This window comes from Lagopus muta, chromosome 15 (assembly GCF_023343835.1).
Source record: "Lagopus muta isolate bLagMut1 chromosome 15, bLagMut1 primary, whole genome shotgun sequence".
Taxonomy (NCBI): domain Eukaryota; kingdom Metazoa; phylum Chordata; class Aves; order Galliformes; family Phasianidae; genus Lagopus; species Lagopus muta.
This window is the reverse complement of record NC_064447.1, coordinates 13,024,440-13,041,817: the sequence shown is the minus strand read 5'-3', so window position 1 is coordinate 13,041,817 and position 17,378 is coordinate 13,024,440. Positions and strand designations below refer to the sequence as shown.

The 17,378-nt window shown below is 49.6% G+C and overlaps 2 protein-coding genes across 4 annotated transcripts; one reads left to right on the top strand and one right to left on the bottom strand.

Annotated features, from left to right (window-relative positions):
- Window positions 1–133: 133 nt before the first annotated feature.
- Window positions 134–11,575, top strand: LOC125700590 (cytochrome P450 2W1-like). 3 transcript variants are annotated; one of them, XM_048961476.1, is made up of 9 exons: window positions 134–227; window positions 4,973–5,040; window positions 6,339–6,488; window positions 6,562–6,719; window positions 7,018–7,191; window positions 7,929–8,070; window positions 8,200–8,384; window positions 9,031–9,172; window positions 9,439–11,575. In XM_048961476.1, exons 3-9 carry the CDS (start codon window positions 6,398–6,400, stop codon window positions 9,627–9,629), a joined length of 1,083 nt encoding a protein of 360 aa, XP_048817433.1. In that variant the 5' UTR covers window positions 134–227; window positions 4,973–5,040; window positions 6,339–6,397; the 3' UTR covers window positions 9,630–11,575. The 3 variants fall into 3 exon arrangements, with proteins under 3 accessions (XP_048817433.1, XP_048817432.1, XP_048817431.1); XM_048961475.1 differs by having other exon boundaries at window positions 4,973–5,135; XM_048961474.1 differs by lacking the exon at window positions 134–227 and adding an exon at window positions 3,318–3,516 and having other exon boundaries at window positions 4,973–5,135.
- Window positions 11,576–11,686: 111 nt separating this feature from the next.
- On the bottom strand, window positions 11,687–17,378 carry LOC125700589 (cytochrome P450 2W1). The gene is made up of 9 exons (XM_048961473.1): window positions 17,083–17,378; window positions 16,086–16,248; window positions 14,763–14,912; window positions 14,512–14,669; window positions 13,877–14,047; window positions 13,621–13,762; window positions 13,127–13,311; window positions 12,713–12,854; window positions 11,687–12,251 (listed from the first exon to the last, which is right to left on the bottom strand). Exons 1-9 carry the CDS (start codon window positions 17,266–17,268, stop codon window positions 12,031–12,033), a joined length of 1,518 nt encoding a protein of 505 aa, XP_048817430.1. The 5' UTR covers window positions 17,269–17,378; the 3' UTR covers window positions 11,687–12,030.

Here is a 17,378-nt window from a genome sequence, read left to right as displayed (position 1 = left end):
TGGTGCATGGGGTCTGTGCACAGAGCTGGTGTCAGCAAAGAGGGAAGCCTTCCTAGGGCAGCTGCTTGGTTAGAACAGTTAATGATTATCTTCTGGAGCAGCCATTATGTGTAGGAACAAGGAGCTGTGCTGCAGGGGGAAGGTGGGAAACCTGAATGATGGTGTGGGGAAGAGAGGAGGCTTCGTCTGTTAACACAGGCAGGAAACCAGATGAGGGCTAGAGAGTGGTGAGTCACTGAAGATGCTTTGTGTTGCTTTGGATGCATGAAATACAAGTCAGGATGGAAAGAAAAAAGGGAGAAACTGACAGTTACAGAGATTGAGGGGGTGGCTGGGGCAAGTCTAGCACAAAATGTTGCCATCATCCAAACCTGATCTGTGCTACAAGTGGAAGGAAAGAAAGGAGCAACAGATTACAAAGAGATGACAAAGCAGTCACTCTTTGTTCAGCCAAGGCTCTGACTCTTTGCAGCTTTAGTTCACAACTAAGGGCAGCACTCTGATAGCTGTGCTTTGTCCCAGTATTGCACTCGAACGTTCCCTGTGCTTGTACCGGGGCTGCACTTTCACTTGTGCTGTGCCTTGAGGCCAGCTCCAGCTTCCCATCCAGCTCAAGGAATCTGCTGAACAAGCTGTGTAACAAGAATGCCTTTGCTGCTACGCTTGCTTACATTCATTTTCTGCTGCTTTGTTTGCAGTCTAACTACTGCAAGTTTGACCTTAGCTCCTACTTAACAAATAAATATTTTGCTCTGTTGCTGTTTATCTATGCGGCATTGCAGGATAAAGTAGATTTAGGGTCAAACTGATAAAGCTGGGCTGCACCTCCTTTTGTACGCCCACAGGAGCGCAGGGATCCCTGGGCAACACGCGGCCAGAACATGTTTAACAATACAAAGTGTGAGCAATGCTCAGAGCCACAAACAGCTCCAAGGAAACCAGGCTGTTTCTAGAAAGTCGCAACCATAAAGGATTCTTCACTGCTTCGATAATCGTCCCTTCAAAAGTGTCTCTTTTCCTAGTTGATGCCATTTATAAGGGAAGAATTTTCAGAGCTGATTATCTGGTGAATTGGAGTCCTCCCAGACCTACAAGATGCTTGAAGATGCCATGCCAGGTGTTTTCTTGCGTTGGTCCCAAGGATACAGACAAGCAGTTGAGGTGTCTTTGAGTTCTGGCTATCATATTTCTAAAAGGATTTACTTGCAGAGAATTTGGGATAGGAGGAAGTGAAAACAGTGATGGAGAAGAAAAACCCTCCACATAGACACTGGCATGAAAGATGTGTCTGTTTGCCTTAACGAGGAGATGGAGAAGAGAGGAGGGAAGGGCAGGCCCACACAGTGTCCCAGAGGTGATTGGAGTCATCTGCTGCCATCAACCTTTCCTCATCGCAGCGAGAAAATAGAAAATTAAAGTGAATGGTAACACATTTAAACTAATAAACAGATTTTTTCTGCCCGTTAAAAACTCTAACAGTGCAGAAAGGATACAGCTCTGTGCTCTTCAAGGTAAACGCCAGGTAGGGAAGGAATACGAATGCTCACCTGGAGCCCACGCGGTGCCGCTGCGTGGCAGGGCTCTGTGCTGGGATCTGTGCTGGGTGCCGGGCAGGGCAGCACGTAGCAGCGTGGCTCCGGAGCAGAACACGTACCAGACGGGTTATTGAGACAGGAATTTCTTGTCATCACAACAGCTTGACTTACCTTTGTCATCTTAATGCATTGCACTCAGAGGTTGGTAGGTTTAAAAAAACCCGACGCGCTCCCCCCCCTCCCGGCCTTTCAGACATAATTTAAATCTCTCTCTGAAAGGCTTTTTTTATTATTTTGGCGGCTCCCAGGGCAGGGATGACATACCAGGAGCACGGCAGTGGCACGTAGCTCTCCGGTCAGAGCACACAGGAGCACACGCAGAGCACAGCGCTGTGCCCCCGCTCTGCACCCTGTGCCACCCCGGCCCCGCTCTCCTGCTTCGCACCCCTACTGCTCTGTGCTGGCTGCAGCAGGGCTGAGTCACACAAGGCACGCTCTAGAGAAAACCGTCGCCTCCAGCCCATTTCTTGGAAACTAATAAAAAAATCCCAGAAATGTTGCAACACATTCGCTGCTTCTGCTGCACCGCCACATCTCTGCAGCACGTGTGCACCAGAGCTGCTCCAGGAGCACGCTGTGCCCCCTGCGCACCAGGCCTGCTGCCTTCACAGCCCTCTTTGCTCTCACAGTGCTGAGGACACACTGCCGAATAACATCCCCTCCACAATCAAAGCTTTGGATAAAAGGAGCTTTGTGCTTCCTGATCGCATCACGACAGACCTTTCTTCCCTGAGCAAATGTATTCCATGGACGGTTTATTTCCAGCATCGCTCTGACAGCCACGGCTCAGTCTGACAGACTTCAGTCCCTTCTGCAGGGGATGGGAACCTTCAGGAGGAATGCATGCTCCAGGTGTTTCATACTTTTGACTCACAATAGTTCCATTCTCCATCATGCTCAGGTTTTGCAGCTCTCCAGCTCAGCGAGCTTCATTAACTTCATTAATTTATCCCCTCTGCCTCTTAGAAGCTGCTCTTTCCAAATGAGGAACCCCCCAGCAACTTCAGATCCAATTCTGCCTTCCCATTTAATTTACACACAATCCACTCACGATCACTTGACCTGTGCTAATTTTCCATGGCCAGCTCCTACATGTCCTGCACACCTCAGAAGTCTGCAATCCCATCCCCTCTGGGCACTCCGCAGCCACTCTGTGAGCTTGACGGGCTGCAGTACCCCGGGATACAGGGCCGTTACCATCATTAACAACCTTTGATCTCCACTTGACACAGACCAAGTCAAAGCCTCCCCTAACCGCTTCTCTCCTTAGCAGCCCCAACATCCCAAGCCCCATCCAAACCCAAAGCTGGGGGTTTCCTATAGCGCTCAGAGGAACCTTTCCATTCCCCCGTGTCAGCAGCGTTTGGAGGGTCACAGCACTGCCAGTGAGGGACCTGGAGGTCTCGGGCGGAGGAGGCAATAGAGGAATGCCAAGCACCTTTTCCCATGTATATGTTCTTGCACACACATGCATGGGTTTGTAATTTGAAACTCTCTTTACTTCTGGACAGGCTTTGCAAACTGCTTAGACCACATTCTCTGAGGTGTTTAAAGAGGGTGGAGTATGCAGTATTTATTTAGGTACTCTACAAACCTTAATAAGAATCGAGTGCTTGTAGCGATCGCAGAGAACAAACAGAGAGCCAGCTGGCAGGAGCCGAGCGCTGCCGCTGCGCTTTGATTGCTTCTAACACCAAAAACCAGAGTAGTACTTAAAAAAAAAATGGCTTTCTTAATTTCTTTTATCTCCGATCCTGTGTTAATGGGTCTGCTGTGTGCAGCAGTGCTGTTAGCTGCACTCTATTTTTCAACCGGCTCTAAAAACGCAGCGTTTAAATTGCCTCCTGGTCCAACTCCTCTTCCGATCATTGGTAACCTGCACTTGGTGGACATCAGAAGGCAAGATAAGTCACTAATGAAGGTAGGACAAAAAACCCAAACCTGGATCCTCGTGCATTTTAAAGCTGCCTGGGCTATATCAGTGCTGATTTTTTGTCTTTTTGAATTTGAACTGGATAGTAAAGGTGTGGAAACTGCTTTATAATATTTTCTTTCTGGTCTTCTTCAAGCCAATGTCTGTGTTGGTGCAGTGTCATTTATGAGCAATCAACCGTTAAGTAAAACACCTCTGGGTAATATGAGATTTCTTCATGTTATTGCGATGATGTACATCAAGTCTGCAGCACTTGTGGGACTTTAAATATTAATTTGACAGCTCTGACACCCAGACAATGCGGACAGCATTAGGAAAGAACTAGCGTGAATGGAAACTACTTCCCTCCCTGCGTTCTAGAGAAGCGGTGGGGGAATGTTGTGATGCAGAGACCCCAAATCCAGATGTCCCACTGCAAAGCCTATTTCCCTCGGAATGAAAGGGATTTGCATTAAAATCCAGACAGCAGCAGAAGGGTGGGATGGGAAGACTGAGCTGAGGAACCAGAAAGGAGAAGCCTGGAAGCTCTTCCATTGGTTTGCAATCAGAATGGCTTACCCCACTCATGCTGGAGCCGTGTGTTGGTGCCAGGCACAGCTGGCACAGCCAGCACTGCGGATCGCTCCCTCCTCCAGTGGGGCTCCATCGCTCCAGTGCTGGCTGAATGCAGGCAGCTGTCGGGTGTGCAGTGCTGGGCTGAGGCTGCATTGCTGCTCTGCCTTTTGGGCAGTGCAGCTCTGGGGCAGCTCATCCAGTGTGCTGGGCACAGGTTTGCCTTCAGACTGAGTTTCTGACTGACCTCTGCGTGCTCTCACTGCCTGCTCCGTTGTATTTACAGTCACCTATATTTGATTTTAATTTGGGATTAATCCAGAGGGGTTATCCCTGTTCCTCACCCCACAGATTAACACCGAAGCAGTGTCTGCATTGCAGTATGGCTGGCTGGGCACACTGGTGGGGTGCTGCTGGGCAGATGGGGATGCACTCTTTCCTCTGCATGGGCTGAGGCTGCACCATGTGGGCTGAGGCTGTGCATGCAGCTGGGCATCACCTGAGGCCGCTCACTGCCCTCCTTCAGCCATTGCAGACCCTTCTCTGCAGCTGTTGTTGCTCCAATCCCTTGATCTAGCAGCAGCAGGAGCATGGGAGAGGAGCAAGGTCTGTCCCGTATAACAGCGCCACTATTTGCACTATTCTGGTCTTTCTCTGGTTGGCCAACCTGCACTGCCATCTGAAGTCCAATGTAACTCCACATGTTGCCCTTATGTTTTTTCACTTTCTCCTTAACAAAGAGATCGGATTAGCAGTGCACTGACAGGGGGTGGGCAATAAACCTGAGCACCCCTCCACTCACCCATGCAGAGCATCCCACGCTCAACCCCGGGGAGTGCTGACTGAGGGACTTTCCCTCATTGCTGACCATCACAGCTTACCTCTCTTTCAGCTTGCGGAAGAATACGGCCCGGTCTTCACCCTCCATTTTGGCTTCCAGAAAGTTGTGGTCCTGACCGGGTACGAAGTTGTGCGGGAGGCGCTTGTGAACTACACAGAGGAGTTTGTAGACAGACCATCCATCCCAATATTTGACCAAATTCAGAATGGAAACGGTACTAGAGCAATGAGGGGGGGTGGGAGGGACGGTGCCGCTCAGTGCCAGTGTGGCGCTGCTCCCAGCAGCCCAGCTTTGAAAAGCTCCTTGGACCCTCCCTACACCGATGGCATTCCCTCACTTTCATGCAATGCATTTCCACTGTCATTATATTTTGGTTGTGCACTTGCAGTCAACCCTTATCCTCTCGTTGGAGGGCGAGGAGTGGGGTTTTTAAAAGCACAGGTTTGCCCTTTCATCCCGATGCCTGGCATCCATTATTGGATACAGTCAGTCCCCAGCATCTTGTCTCCCTCCACCAAAGCTCTCAGTTTGGACGTGTATTCTGTTCAGCAATGGGCTGAGGCTGGAAATTCTTTCCCCAGATATCCCCACGGTTTTCCCAAGGACATCAGAGGACATCCTGCCTTGTTCCTCCAGCCAGGCTCTGGTGTGAGCAGTCAAAAGGCAGCCCTGTATGCTGGTCACAGGCCAGAGTTGGGATTACAATTAGAAATTAAATTACCCAGCCACAATATCAAGAGACGAATTTGTCACTACACAGGGAAAAGGAATTGATGGGGGAAAAGCATCATTCAGAGCTAATTTACACATAAAATATCCCTGTGGGAGGCTGCCAGTATTGCCCTATCAGTCCTTTCTCTGTTATCTTCTCAACCCAAATCGGAATTGCTCAGAGGTGACCCAAAGCCATAAATTCACACAGGCTGTAGGTAGCAAGGGTCACAGATTTTCTGAAGAATCACTTTTTCTCTCCACCCTAAAGTGGGGGTGTTTTTAGTGTTATTGGGAATCTCAAAAACCAGTAGAGCACTGACTGGGATCGAGGAGGGTGAATCATCCCATCCCACAAAGATAAAAGATCTTTATGATTGGAATAGAACAAAGAGGGAAGCTTCAAAGAGACAAGGCTGTTGCTTGAGGCCCCACCTTGCAACCAAACAGGGTCAGAGAGTTTGCATGGCTAACTCAGACCGGCTCCCCCCCAGCCCCACGCTGTGGGTCTGACAGCCCTCCCTTCACCCCGCGGCCAGCAGGCTCAGTGTGACCAGGAACGCTGAGCTGAGAGGGTGCGGGGCTGGAGCACAGAGAAATGGGGGACCCCAGTTCCCCAAAGCCACGGGAACTGGGCGGCAGAGGCTTGGGGAGCTCCCTCCTCGCCCGGCCCCATAACTCGCTTGGTGTGCTGTGCCTGCCCCAGGTGTGTTCTTCTCCATCGGCGACCTGTGGAGAACAACGCGCAGGTTCACCGTCTCCAGCATGCGCAACCTCGGCATGGGGAAGCAGATGATGGAGGGGAAGGTTTGTGAGGAGCTTCACTTCCTCATTGAGAAGATCAAATCCTTCAAAGGTGAGCCGGAGCCCACCGGGGTGCTCTGCAGCATCCACGTCCCTCTGACACTGCTCTCCTCCTCCCATTGCAGGGGAACCTTTCAGCCTGAGGTCCTTCAGCATCGCTCCGATCAACATCACCTTCCTCATGCTCTTTGGGGACAGGTTTGACTATAAGGACCCAACATTTCTCACTCTCCTAAGACTCATAGATGAAGTTATGGTTCTTCTGGGATCTCCATACTTGAATGTAAGTAACCTGTCCCAATGGTTAGCATTTTTTCCTGACCAGTCTGTCACTGGTGGAGGGGCAGTTCCCACTGAACAGTAAAAAAGCTTAAAATTGAGTTGTACTGCATAAAGGCTAAAAGGTTGCAAAGCCCATCCGTGTGAAAATGAGCCTGAGCCCTACAGAACTCCCTGGGATGCACAGATATTACTACAGACAAAACTCACCTCATCTGTCGTGCCTTAGGAAGAAGCCATTTCAGCATGTTGATTCTCCTGCACACCTAACGCTTCTTTTTTTTTATTTTATTTCTTATTAGTATTTCAATTTCTACCCATTCCTTGGATTTCTTTTCAAAACTCACAAGATTTTGCTGAAGAAAATAGAAGATGTGCGCGCTATTATAAGGCAATACATGAAGGCGAGCAGGGAAGATATCAATGAGAACAGTGTGAGGAGCTACACTGATGCATTGGTATTCAAGCAGCACGAGGTATGGGTCTGCTTGGGCTCTGCTGGCTGTTTGTGATGTCTCCTTTGGCTTTTCTAGCTTAAAGAGCTGTGGATCTGGATTTCAGTTCTATCATGTAACCCTACTGAAATTAATGCTATTGTTCTAGTGGCACTGAAATCAGATTCCAGTCTTGTATGGTTGGTGTACTTTACTGCAGGGATTTTTCTATCAAAATTGAGATGTGGAAGCCATTCTCTCAATCCATCCCCCAAACAGCAGTGCTAATAATGTGACATGAAGCCCTTGTTTGTAGTAGAAAATGCATGAACTCACATGCAAGCTGACTGTGCTTTTCTTTGTATGACAACAAATCAATTAATCACTGATACTGTTGCTCCAAGATGAATGATACACTTAAAGAACTGGAATGATAAATGGTCAGTACATCTGCGAGCCTAGCCCTGCATCTTACTTCAGTAGAGACTGCAATTTCACACATCAGTTGATTTCATTCCACACAAAGTATTTACGCTCTGAATCTTTTCTTCTTTCCCACTGGATCTGGGCCAACGTGAGGCATTAAGTCTTCTTCCCATCACTGTGGAGGAAGGTTCAGTGCAGACTCTATGGCCCAGGAGAAGTGACATCAGGCCATTTACCACACTGTTCTCAAACACACGATCATACCCAACAGCCTTCTGGGTTACAGAGCATTTCCCAAACTTGCTGAATACTAACACTATTCTAAGAGCTTTCTCACACTTGTCCTTTTCAAGGAGAAAAACAAGAAAGACAGCCTCTTCCATGATGACAACTTAATTGCATCCATACTTGACCTGGTCATGGCGGGCACAGAGACCACGGCCACCACGCTGCAGTGGGCCATCCTGCTGATGATGAAATACCCTGAGATCCAAAGTGAGCTCCTGGTGTTTTAAGACTCCTCTTCCTCCAGACCCTGGAAAAACACATATTTTACCAAAATCAAATCTGCAGGGGGAGTTGGTTTCCTCGCTGGGATACACCCCTGTTCTTTGTTCCTTCCAGAAAAGGTGCAGGAGGAGATTGGAAGAACTGTCAAAGCTGGCAGCTGGGCCACGTACGAGGACCGCAAGAAGATGCCATTCACAAACGCAGTGATCCACGAAGTGCAGAGGTTCATCACCCTCCTGCCCCACGTTCCCCGCTGCACTGCTGTGGACACCCACTTCAGGGGATACTTCCTTCCCAAGGTGGGTACGGCCCAACCCAGGGGCACACGGCACTCCTCTTGTTGCCAGTGGCACTGTAGGCAGCTTCTTTAGAGGGACAAATGTCCAGAATTACCCCAGAAGAGTTCCTTCCTTTCCAATGACTGTGCTGAGCCCAGAGAGACCAGTACAGGGGAACTCGATTCAGGCCCTCATGCTCAGCTCTTCCACACTCCAAGAGTGACCCTAGTTTACCTCTGATGCCATCTGCCCAGTGAAGTATTTGCCTGGGAATGCTCAGGATCTGACCCTCTGCCTCAGGTCCTCACCGTGCCACGTGGCATTTGGCTTCAGTGCTTGGCACGGCTGGGAAAATCTCCCTATTGGTGGAGGGGATGAAATCCTCAGGGTCTCCGCCTGCCCCACTCGAAGCAATAAAAACCAAATCACAAAATAAAGCCACGTCACAAAATAAAGCAACACAGAGCAATAAATCCTGCCTTTCTGCCCAGCCAAGAATCTTCCTGGCACAGCAATATTTAGAGTTGGAGTGAGACGTTTTGGTAAACCCACCATAGACAGGAGCTCCTCCTCATCCCCAGCCCCTTCCCCACACCCCTCACCCAGGACCCTTGGTGCTGCACCACAGGCACCCCTGGGCCTTGCTATTTCTTGTGTCTTCTCCCAGGGCATAATTGTCATCCCATCGCTCACCTCCGTGCTGCTGGATAAGACGCAGTGGGAGACACCACACCAGTTCAACCCCAACCACTTCCTTGATGCTGAAGGGAATTTTGTCAAGAGGGAGGCTTTCCTGCCCTTCTCCACAGGTACCCAAAGGCCTCGGCCACACTGAGGGGTCCTCATGGCTAATTACTGCCTCTCATTTGGATAACGAGCTCAACAGCTGGCTCCCAAAGATCCAGCTGGGGAAAGGACCTTTCTAGGAAGAAGGACAGCCCTGTGGTCGGGGGGGTGGTAGGGCACTGGCAAAGCAACATTTAGAGTTGGAGTGAGACATTTTGGTAAACCCACTGTGACAGGACTTCTCCAGCTTGATACTGCCGTCAAGTAAGCACGCTGCTTCCATCCGCAGGGCGAAGGAACTGCATTGGAGAAAGCCTCGCCAAGATGGAGCTGTTTGTCTTCTTTGTCGGGCTGCTGCAGACATTCACTTTCCAACCTCAGCCGGGAGTTTCAGAGGCTGACCTGGACCTGACCGTCCCTGAAACGACTTTCACATTAAGGCCTCGGCCCCAGGCGACCTGTGCCGTCCTGCGCGAATAGGCAGTGCTGCTGCGGGGCGGCCAGGTGGGGACACCACCAAGGCCCATCTTAGCTGTGCTAGGGCTCATCGCCCCGTGCCATCGTGCCACGCTCTGTCGTATTTCCCTCCCGCTGTCTCTGTCCACTCCCACCCCTACATCTCCCCATAGGTCGCTGACCTGCTCTTTGCTCCCTTGCTGTGGGGAATGCAGGCAAATCAATGAGAAAGCACAATCCTGGTGACCCTCCCAGAGAGGGACACCCAGCAGCTGAAGGACCCGGGGGTGTGTGTCCATGACATGTAGGTGTGACATCCACACTTCAACACCAAAGTAAGGCTCACAACACTGCAGAAATCTCCCAAAATTCCCACTCAAGACACACCAGCGTTCACTGGGAGCTGAAATACGCTGTAGGTGCTTCTTGAGCCAAGCTCTCTCATTAGCCAGAGCTTCCAGCAAAATCCCACTGGGGCAGGCAGCCAAGACAAGCACTGAAAGTGCAAAACCACCCATCCACGGGCTGTGGGGATGAAGTTCTTCCTCCTTGAAACACAGTCTTGAAAGACACCTTGAAGTCTGCAAGCCTGTCTAGATAGCCAAGAGTTGCCGCCACCATGTTCAACACTGCTCCACAGTCTGAATGGAAGAGGATCTACATTTTTAAGTTTGCAGTTAACATTCATACCAGCAAGTGATCATAAAAGGCTAATGATACAGGAAAATAAACCAGACTCATTTCTAGTTTTATGGATGTCTGTCTTTTCTGACCTGGTTAAAATAGGAGCAAACGCATTCCCTCTCTCAGGAATTCCTGGGCAATCAGTGCAGTTTGGAACAGTTTGGCCATTGGAACCAACCATGCAATTTCTTTGCAAGTGGAGCCTTGTATGCATGCAAACACTCATGCAAGGAGAATTTGGATCAGACCAAGTTGTTGTTATTTTCTTTTGCTGTCTGCTGCCCCAGTCCATAGCACTCTTATCATCCATCACATTCTGCAATCTCAATCCGGTTGATGTATAGCTCAGGATATTTTCCATCCAAATAGCTGCCTGTGAATCGCTGTTCTCCATATGCATTATCTTATCGTGTGCTTTATCACATTGTTTATATCTTTCCCTTTACGGGAACCCAATAAAGTTTTAATTCTCCCACGTTTTCATTACATCAGATGTTTCTGCCACCAAGCTTTGTACTTTGCAGAAAAGCAAACGCCATGGAGTTGAACCTGAGCCCAGAGTGCCAATAACACAATTGGTTCAACTCGTACCCCACGGCTGAGAGGTTCTGCATGCCCTGATCCTATCACAAATGGCTCAGCTGGAGAGCCTCCATATCAGCACAGTGGTTTCCCCGGGGCTCTGCTGTCCAAGGGACGATGGCCAGGTGCCAGAATAGCAGCAACTTGTGCAACGAGCACTGCCCCTCTATTTGCAGCCCCTTTGCACGCTGGCCAGAGCAACAATCACGCAGATGATCTCTATTTCCCTTTTGCCACGAGATGGCACCACGATCCCTCCGAGTCACTGCAGTTCTCACTGGGCCAGAATGCCCTGTCAGCCACAGCCAGGGCTCCGTGCAGGGAACACCTCGCAGCTTTATGAACCCCCAGTCCAACTGCACTGACCTGGGAGCGAGGCTGGGAGCAAAGAGATGTGCACTATTTATTTACCATTAACCTGGAAGAATCAGGTGGTATGCAGGTAATGGGAGCTGCCCTCCTCCCATCCTACAGCAGACAGCCCCTTTCCATGGGGTTCACCTGTGCAAACTCTTTGAAGGGCATTGGCTCAGCCCACCCCCCACTGCAGACCTGTCAAATCCTTCTGGTCCCTACTCTGCATTTCAGACCAAGGAAGAAGTGAGCTGCTGGAAACGAGAGTCCTGTTGTCATCAGTAGTGAAGGGGTGTGATGAGATCCCTCAGAGCACAGGAACCTAAAAGGTCACGGTTTGGTATTGGGGTTGAAAATCAGAAGACTGGAAAGTATAGGAAGGGCATCCACTGGACATGGTGCAGGTATCTGGGAGTACTTCATCACAGCAGGTACAGTAAGGAATGGGAGAAGAGCACGGATGCGAGAATGAGACAATCTGTATCTAATGTTGCTCTCCAAATGAAGGAACAAACCGCCCATGAGAAACATTCTCTCAGAAGCTGAGAACTGGGAACCTTTCCTTATACTGTGCATTTAATGTGTGAATGTGATGGTTCTGTCACTCCCCGTCATGTGTTGGGTGCTATTCCCAGCTCGTCTCAGGCCCAGCTCTCCTCTGCTTCGTACAAAACCATTTGCTCAGCACATTTTAAGCACAGCACCAGTAACTGAAAGTCTTTGAGTCAGAAGGCATTACTGCTAAATACTGCATAGTGAGATCTGGTTTCTCCTGTGTGCATCTGCTGGGCTCCGCAGCGAGCAGCTACATGGGATGCTGTGCACTCTGAGGCTGGGGCTCCGGGTGCAGCACAGCACAGGCACACTGTGGGAATGGCCGCATGGTGAACCCAGCCTCTGCTGCCATGTTCAGCTCAGATTCCTTCACCCCGGGGGGAGGCTTAAAGGTGAACTTCTGCATCAAGCCCGTGAAGAAGATGAAGAGCTCCACAGTGGCAAGGCTTTCTCCAATGCAGTTTCTCCGCCCTGCGATGCCAAGAGCACAGCGGTTTGTGGGCTGGCAGTTTCCTTGAGAACTCTTCCCTACCACTCAGTGGCAACAGTGTGAGGGACAGAACAGGCTGCAGAACTGCAGACGTAGTGGGTTGATGATCAGCAGCCATTGCCACTGGTCTGCCATACGTATTTGAGCAAGGCTGCTTCACTCCAAGCCTGCAAGGCATTGGTTTGGGACAACCTAGAAACCATTCTTCCTAAGGGAGAGAGAAGGCAGAACTCCTGCTTGAGTTTTCTACATCCCAGAGGTGTCTTTAAACCCTGGGGCCCGGTGTGCTTCTCACTGAGGACTGAATTTTGCAATTCACTGAAACCCAGAGTGAATGTTGCTACAGCATCCCCACTGCTGACCTGTGCTGCTGCTGCCAGAGCTCACAGCCCAATGCCTGGCTGCACACTCAGCCCTGTGCCGGCCCAAACCCTTCTGTCACCTGTGGAGAAGGGCAGGAACGCTTTCTTCTTTACAAAGTTCCCATCTGCATCAAGGAAGTGGTTGGGGTTGAATTCATCCGGCGTCTCCCACTGAGTTTTATCCAGCAGCACCGAGGAGAGCAGAGGAATCACTGTTGTTCCCTACAACACAGCTGTGTTCAGCTGAAGGCCATCCAGGCATACAAACCCTTTGGGCCTTCAAGCAAACTTCCAGAGAAGCGATTTCTAGGCTTGTACGTAATCAAGTGATACTAGTTATTACATACTGCCTTTGCTGGAATTATTGACTAACCTACGACTACGTCACCTTGTGCTGTTACTGAGCTCAGAGCAGAAGCCCACACTCCAAATCTGCCCGCGGTGTTTTGCCCCGTGTGCCACCGCCCGCTCTTGGGCTGCAGAGCAGCACGTACCTTGGGGATGAAATAGCCTTTAAAATGGGTGTCAGCAGAGGTGCAGCGAGGAACGTGTGGCAGAAGGGTGACAAATCTCTGCACCTCGTGGATGACGGCGTTGGTGAAGGGCATGCTTTTCCGGTCCTCAAAGGTAGGCAGGCAGCCAGGGCCAAGAACGCGCTCAATCTCTGCACGCACCTTTTCTGTGGTCAAAGGGAAGGCATCGAGTGAGGAAATCATCTCCAAACCCTGACCCATGGTGAGTGCTGGCTGAAGCCCCCCGGGATGCAATGAAGATATGCAGCCCTTGGCAGTAGGTGAGAGAAAGCCCTCGGATCCCTCAGTCCTGAAGGGCAGCATACAAAGCTTGGACATAGATGGACACATTGCGGGCACTCAGATTTTGGATGCCCTGGAGAGCAGCTATGGGGCTTTTGTAGGTGAGCAGCATTTATGAAGTCACTGCAGAGTGCTTTAATTCCCTGTGTAAGAGGCCCACAAAGTTGTCTCACTTTGAATCTCGGGGTACTTCATCATCAGCAGGACGGCCCACTGCAGGGTGGTGGATGTGGTTTCAGTGCCAGCCATGAGCAAGTCAAGAGCAGAGGCCAACACATTTGCATCATGAAAAATGGTATTGCTTTTATTATCCTCCTGTAGGGAAATAAACAGAAAAAGGCAGCGCTGTCAGCATGGGAAGACAGAACGTTGCAGCAGTGTGGCTCTGCACAAGATGCCACATCAGTGACCACTGTAATGCTGAAATACCTCTTGTTTGAAGACCAGAGCATCAATGTAGCTCATCAGGCTGTTTCCATTAATTTTTGCTTTGCTTTCCTGGATACGTTTCTTTAGGATCACACACACCTCTTCCACTTTTTTCAGTATCATCTTGTGAGGTTTGAGAAGAAATCCAAGAAATGGGTAGAAATTAAATAGCTAAAAAAAGAGGGAAAATAGCATGGGGAAAAAAAAAAAAAAACGTTCTGTAAAAGACTGCAAAAACTTAAGGATCATATGTGAGACATCAGTTGGGTGAGGAACCAAATGACACAGTATGAGAGTCTCTCTTTCTGGCTAACAAAAAAAATGTAGTGTATAAAAATGTCTCCTACGAAAAATTCTTTACAGAAATGAATGGGAGCTATCAGACTTGTCTAGACACAGCCTATAAACATGAATTAAAAGAACACAATTAAGGGAAAGTGATAGTGAACTCATGAAACAATGAAATTACATTTTTAAAGAGGTAATAAAGCAAAAAGATAAAGCATGAAGTTCTAGCAAAGAAAACTCCAAATGTTTAGCAAGCCAAATACGTTTCTTTAGAAACTGTTAGAGCATCATTTTTAATTTTCCCATGAATTATAAATCAATTACACTCAGCATGGGGGGTGACTTACATGCAGGAATGGGGAGCCAAGAAGGAGCATAACTTCATCAATGAGTCGTAGCAGAGTGACAAACGTTGGGTCTGCGTAGTCAAACCTTCTCCCAAACAGGATAGCAAAGGTGATGTTGGTGGGGGCTGCGTTCAAAAGCCGAAGTCGGAATTGCCCACCTGGAAATGGCCCAAATCACCTGCATTTGTCTTCCAGAGCAACCTTGAGGTCTTTGCAGTAGCTCTGCAAAGTAATAAAACATCCCAGCTCACCTTGGAAGGATTTGATCAGCTCAGTGAGAAACTGCAGCTCCTCGAGCATCCTTTCTTCTGCAAGCCGCTTCCCCATGCCCAGCTCCCGCATAGCTGCCAAGGTGAACCTCCGTGTTGTCTTCCAGAGCTCTTGGGAAGAGAAGAACACACCTACGGAGGGATGGATGGTGTGGCTGCACAGCTGCTATGGGGTTTGCTCGGTACATAGGGGCTCTGTGACATGCAGGGCCGGGTGCTGGGGGAGGGCTGCCCTGGGAGAGCCCAGCCCCACGCAGGTCCCACAGGGCAGGAAGCAATCTGCTGTTCACACCTCTGGGTTTTGCCTATTTATAGCTTTGTCCCTTCTCAACCACACACAGCAAAATCTCTATGTGTGGTATTTGTCTCAGGCTGACTTGTTTTCCTCCAGGAAAACAATGCAGCTGTTTCAGAGAGCAAGGCTCGGAGCAGACGACACTGCTGTGTCCATGTCATGAACAGGACAAACAATTTCCCTGTTGCAGTTTTAGATGAACTTTCTTCTGTGCAAGGGGATGAGGAGGGATGGCAGGGAGGTACCACAGCTTACAGCTGGGAAATCTCCCCAGCTGGCCCTTAGGTGATGCCAAAAGCTCTCCTGTTTGGCAGAGACCAGCACAGCAGGCAGCCCTGGTGCCACGGTGGTGCTCCCTGCCCAGCTGGCTCCAGGGCTGAGCACGGTCTACATCTTCATACAATGCACCCCTCCTCACTCCGGGCCTCACTTTTAAAAACAAGATGAAAAAACCCCACACGCTGTATGCATTATATACGTATTAGGTCATCAAATCTTTTCCTTTCAGCCCTGGATTATTCCCTTCACTGTTTTTCAATGTCTCGTCTTGGGCAATGTATTACTTCTTAGCATGCAATGCAGAAATATGCCAAAAATCTGTTTACAGAAGTAATTGTTTGAGGTACAAACAGCTCGTGCTATTGCGCTCCTGCCAGTTCTTGCAGTCTTTATCATGAGTCATGCATGATCCAGGCTCTGTCTGAACTGCCAGTAACTGCAGAAGAGAGATTGCATAAGGACATCAGCCTTCATGTGAAAAATAATTTCCTTCCTTCTGCACTGCAGCAGAACCCTGGAAATGTGACCCAAGTACTGCAAAAAGCAAAAAAGAATGGATAAGGCAAATAGGAAGGTGCTCACAGCTGCTGTTCTGCAGAAAGCAAACTGCCTCAATCCCTCCCCGTGTAGCCACCGATGGGCTCAAGACTCCTAAATGTGGTTGAAATTGAAAGAACACATCTGGAAAACAGCAGAGTGAGCGTGCCCTGATCTCTGCAAGGCACCGGTACCATTTCCATGCTGGATGTGATGGAAGATGGGGATAGCAGGTCTGTCTGCAAACACATCCGCTGTGTTCAGAAGTGCATCCTTCACCGCCTCGTAGCCGCTCAGCACCACCGCCTGCTGCATCCCCAGGTGGACAGTGAACACTGGCCCATATTTCTCCGAAATCTGCAAGGAGAGGAAAAATCAGTGGTCAGCGGCAGCACTACGTCCTGCTCTGCTGGTGAGGTCGTTGAAGTTGGAGAAGAACTCTAAGATCACCAAGCACAACCCCAACCCACCCCCACCACGACACCAAACCACATCCCTCAGTGCCACATCTCTGTGGTTCTGGAACACCTCCATGCTGGTGGCCCCACCATTCCCTGGCAGCAGTGCCAGTGCTGCACCATTCCTTTTGGAGACATTTTTCCTCCTGTCCAACCTGTCCCTCTCCTGGTGCAGCTTGAGGCCACGTGGAGCCAGGAGTTGGACTTGGTGATTCTCCTGGGTCTCTTCTAGCTCAGGACATCCTACCCTACCCATGTTTTTCCAAGTCCAAGCCACTCATGGTTTTAAATTATTTCCCCTATATCTTTTCTTCAGGCTGTGCTACACTAACTCCCTTCTAGAAAACCAGCATGATGAGCAAGACATACAAGCTATTTTGGCAACTACAACTAAGCATCCGCCTTTCAATTTGGCCATGTGGACACTCAAATATTTTGGAGTATTTCACAGCATAAAGATGCCAAAGTTTACGTTCATCCACCCAAACTGATGCAGATACTCATAGCCTTCACTGTGTGGGCAGCTCTTACATACTGACAGCCCACCAAACTCTGCACAGTTGGGGTTGAACAGTTTCCTTCATCATCCGGAAAGCTTTGCATTTAGTTAATTAAATCACACTTTAAAACCCCAGCATTTGGCACGGAGCAGTTATCTCAGAACTGCCATTGGAGGGAGAAGTGCAGCCATTCCTCCCCCAGGGCCCAAGGCAGCACGTGTGCTTGCTCCTACCTTCATCAGAGACCTGTCCTGTCTCCTGATGTCCAGCAGGTGCAGGTTGCCGATGATGGGCAGAGGAAACGGACCGGGAGGTAAATTTAAAGCTGATCGTTTAAAACCTTTTACAACACAGAGGAGTGCAGCGATGAAAAGCGCAGCGCAGAGCCAACAGGTGAGCAGGGGCACCAGGGCAGCCATGCTGGTGGAGCCTGGCCTTCTGCACTCTGCTGAGAGTTGTTGATTAGGACACTCACACTGTATTTATTGAGAGTATTTGATGCCAGGGCTGCTGCTGGGCTTTGCACAAT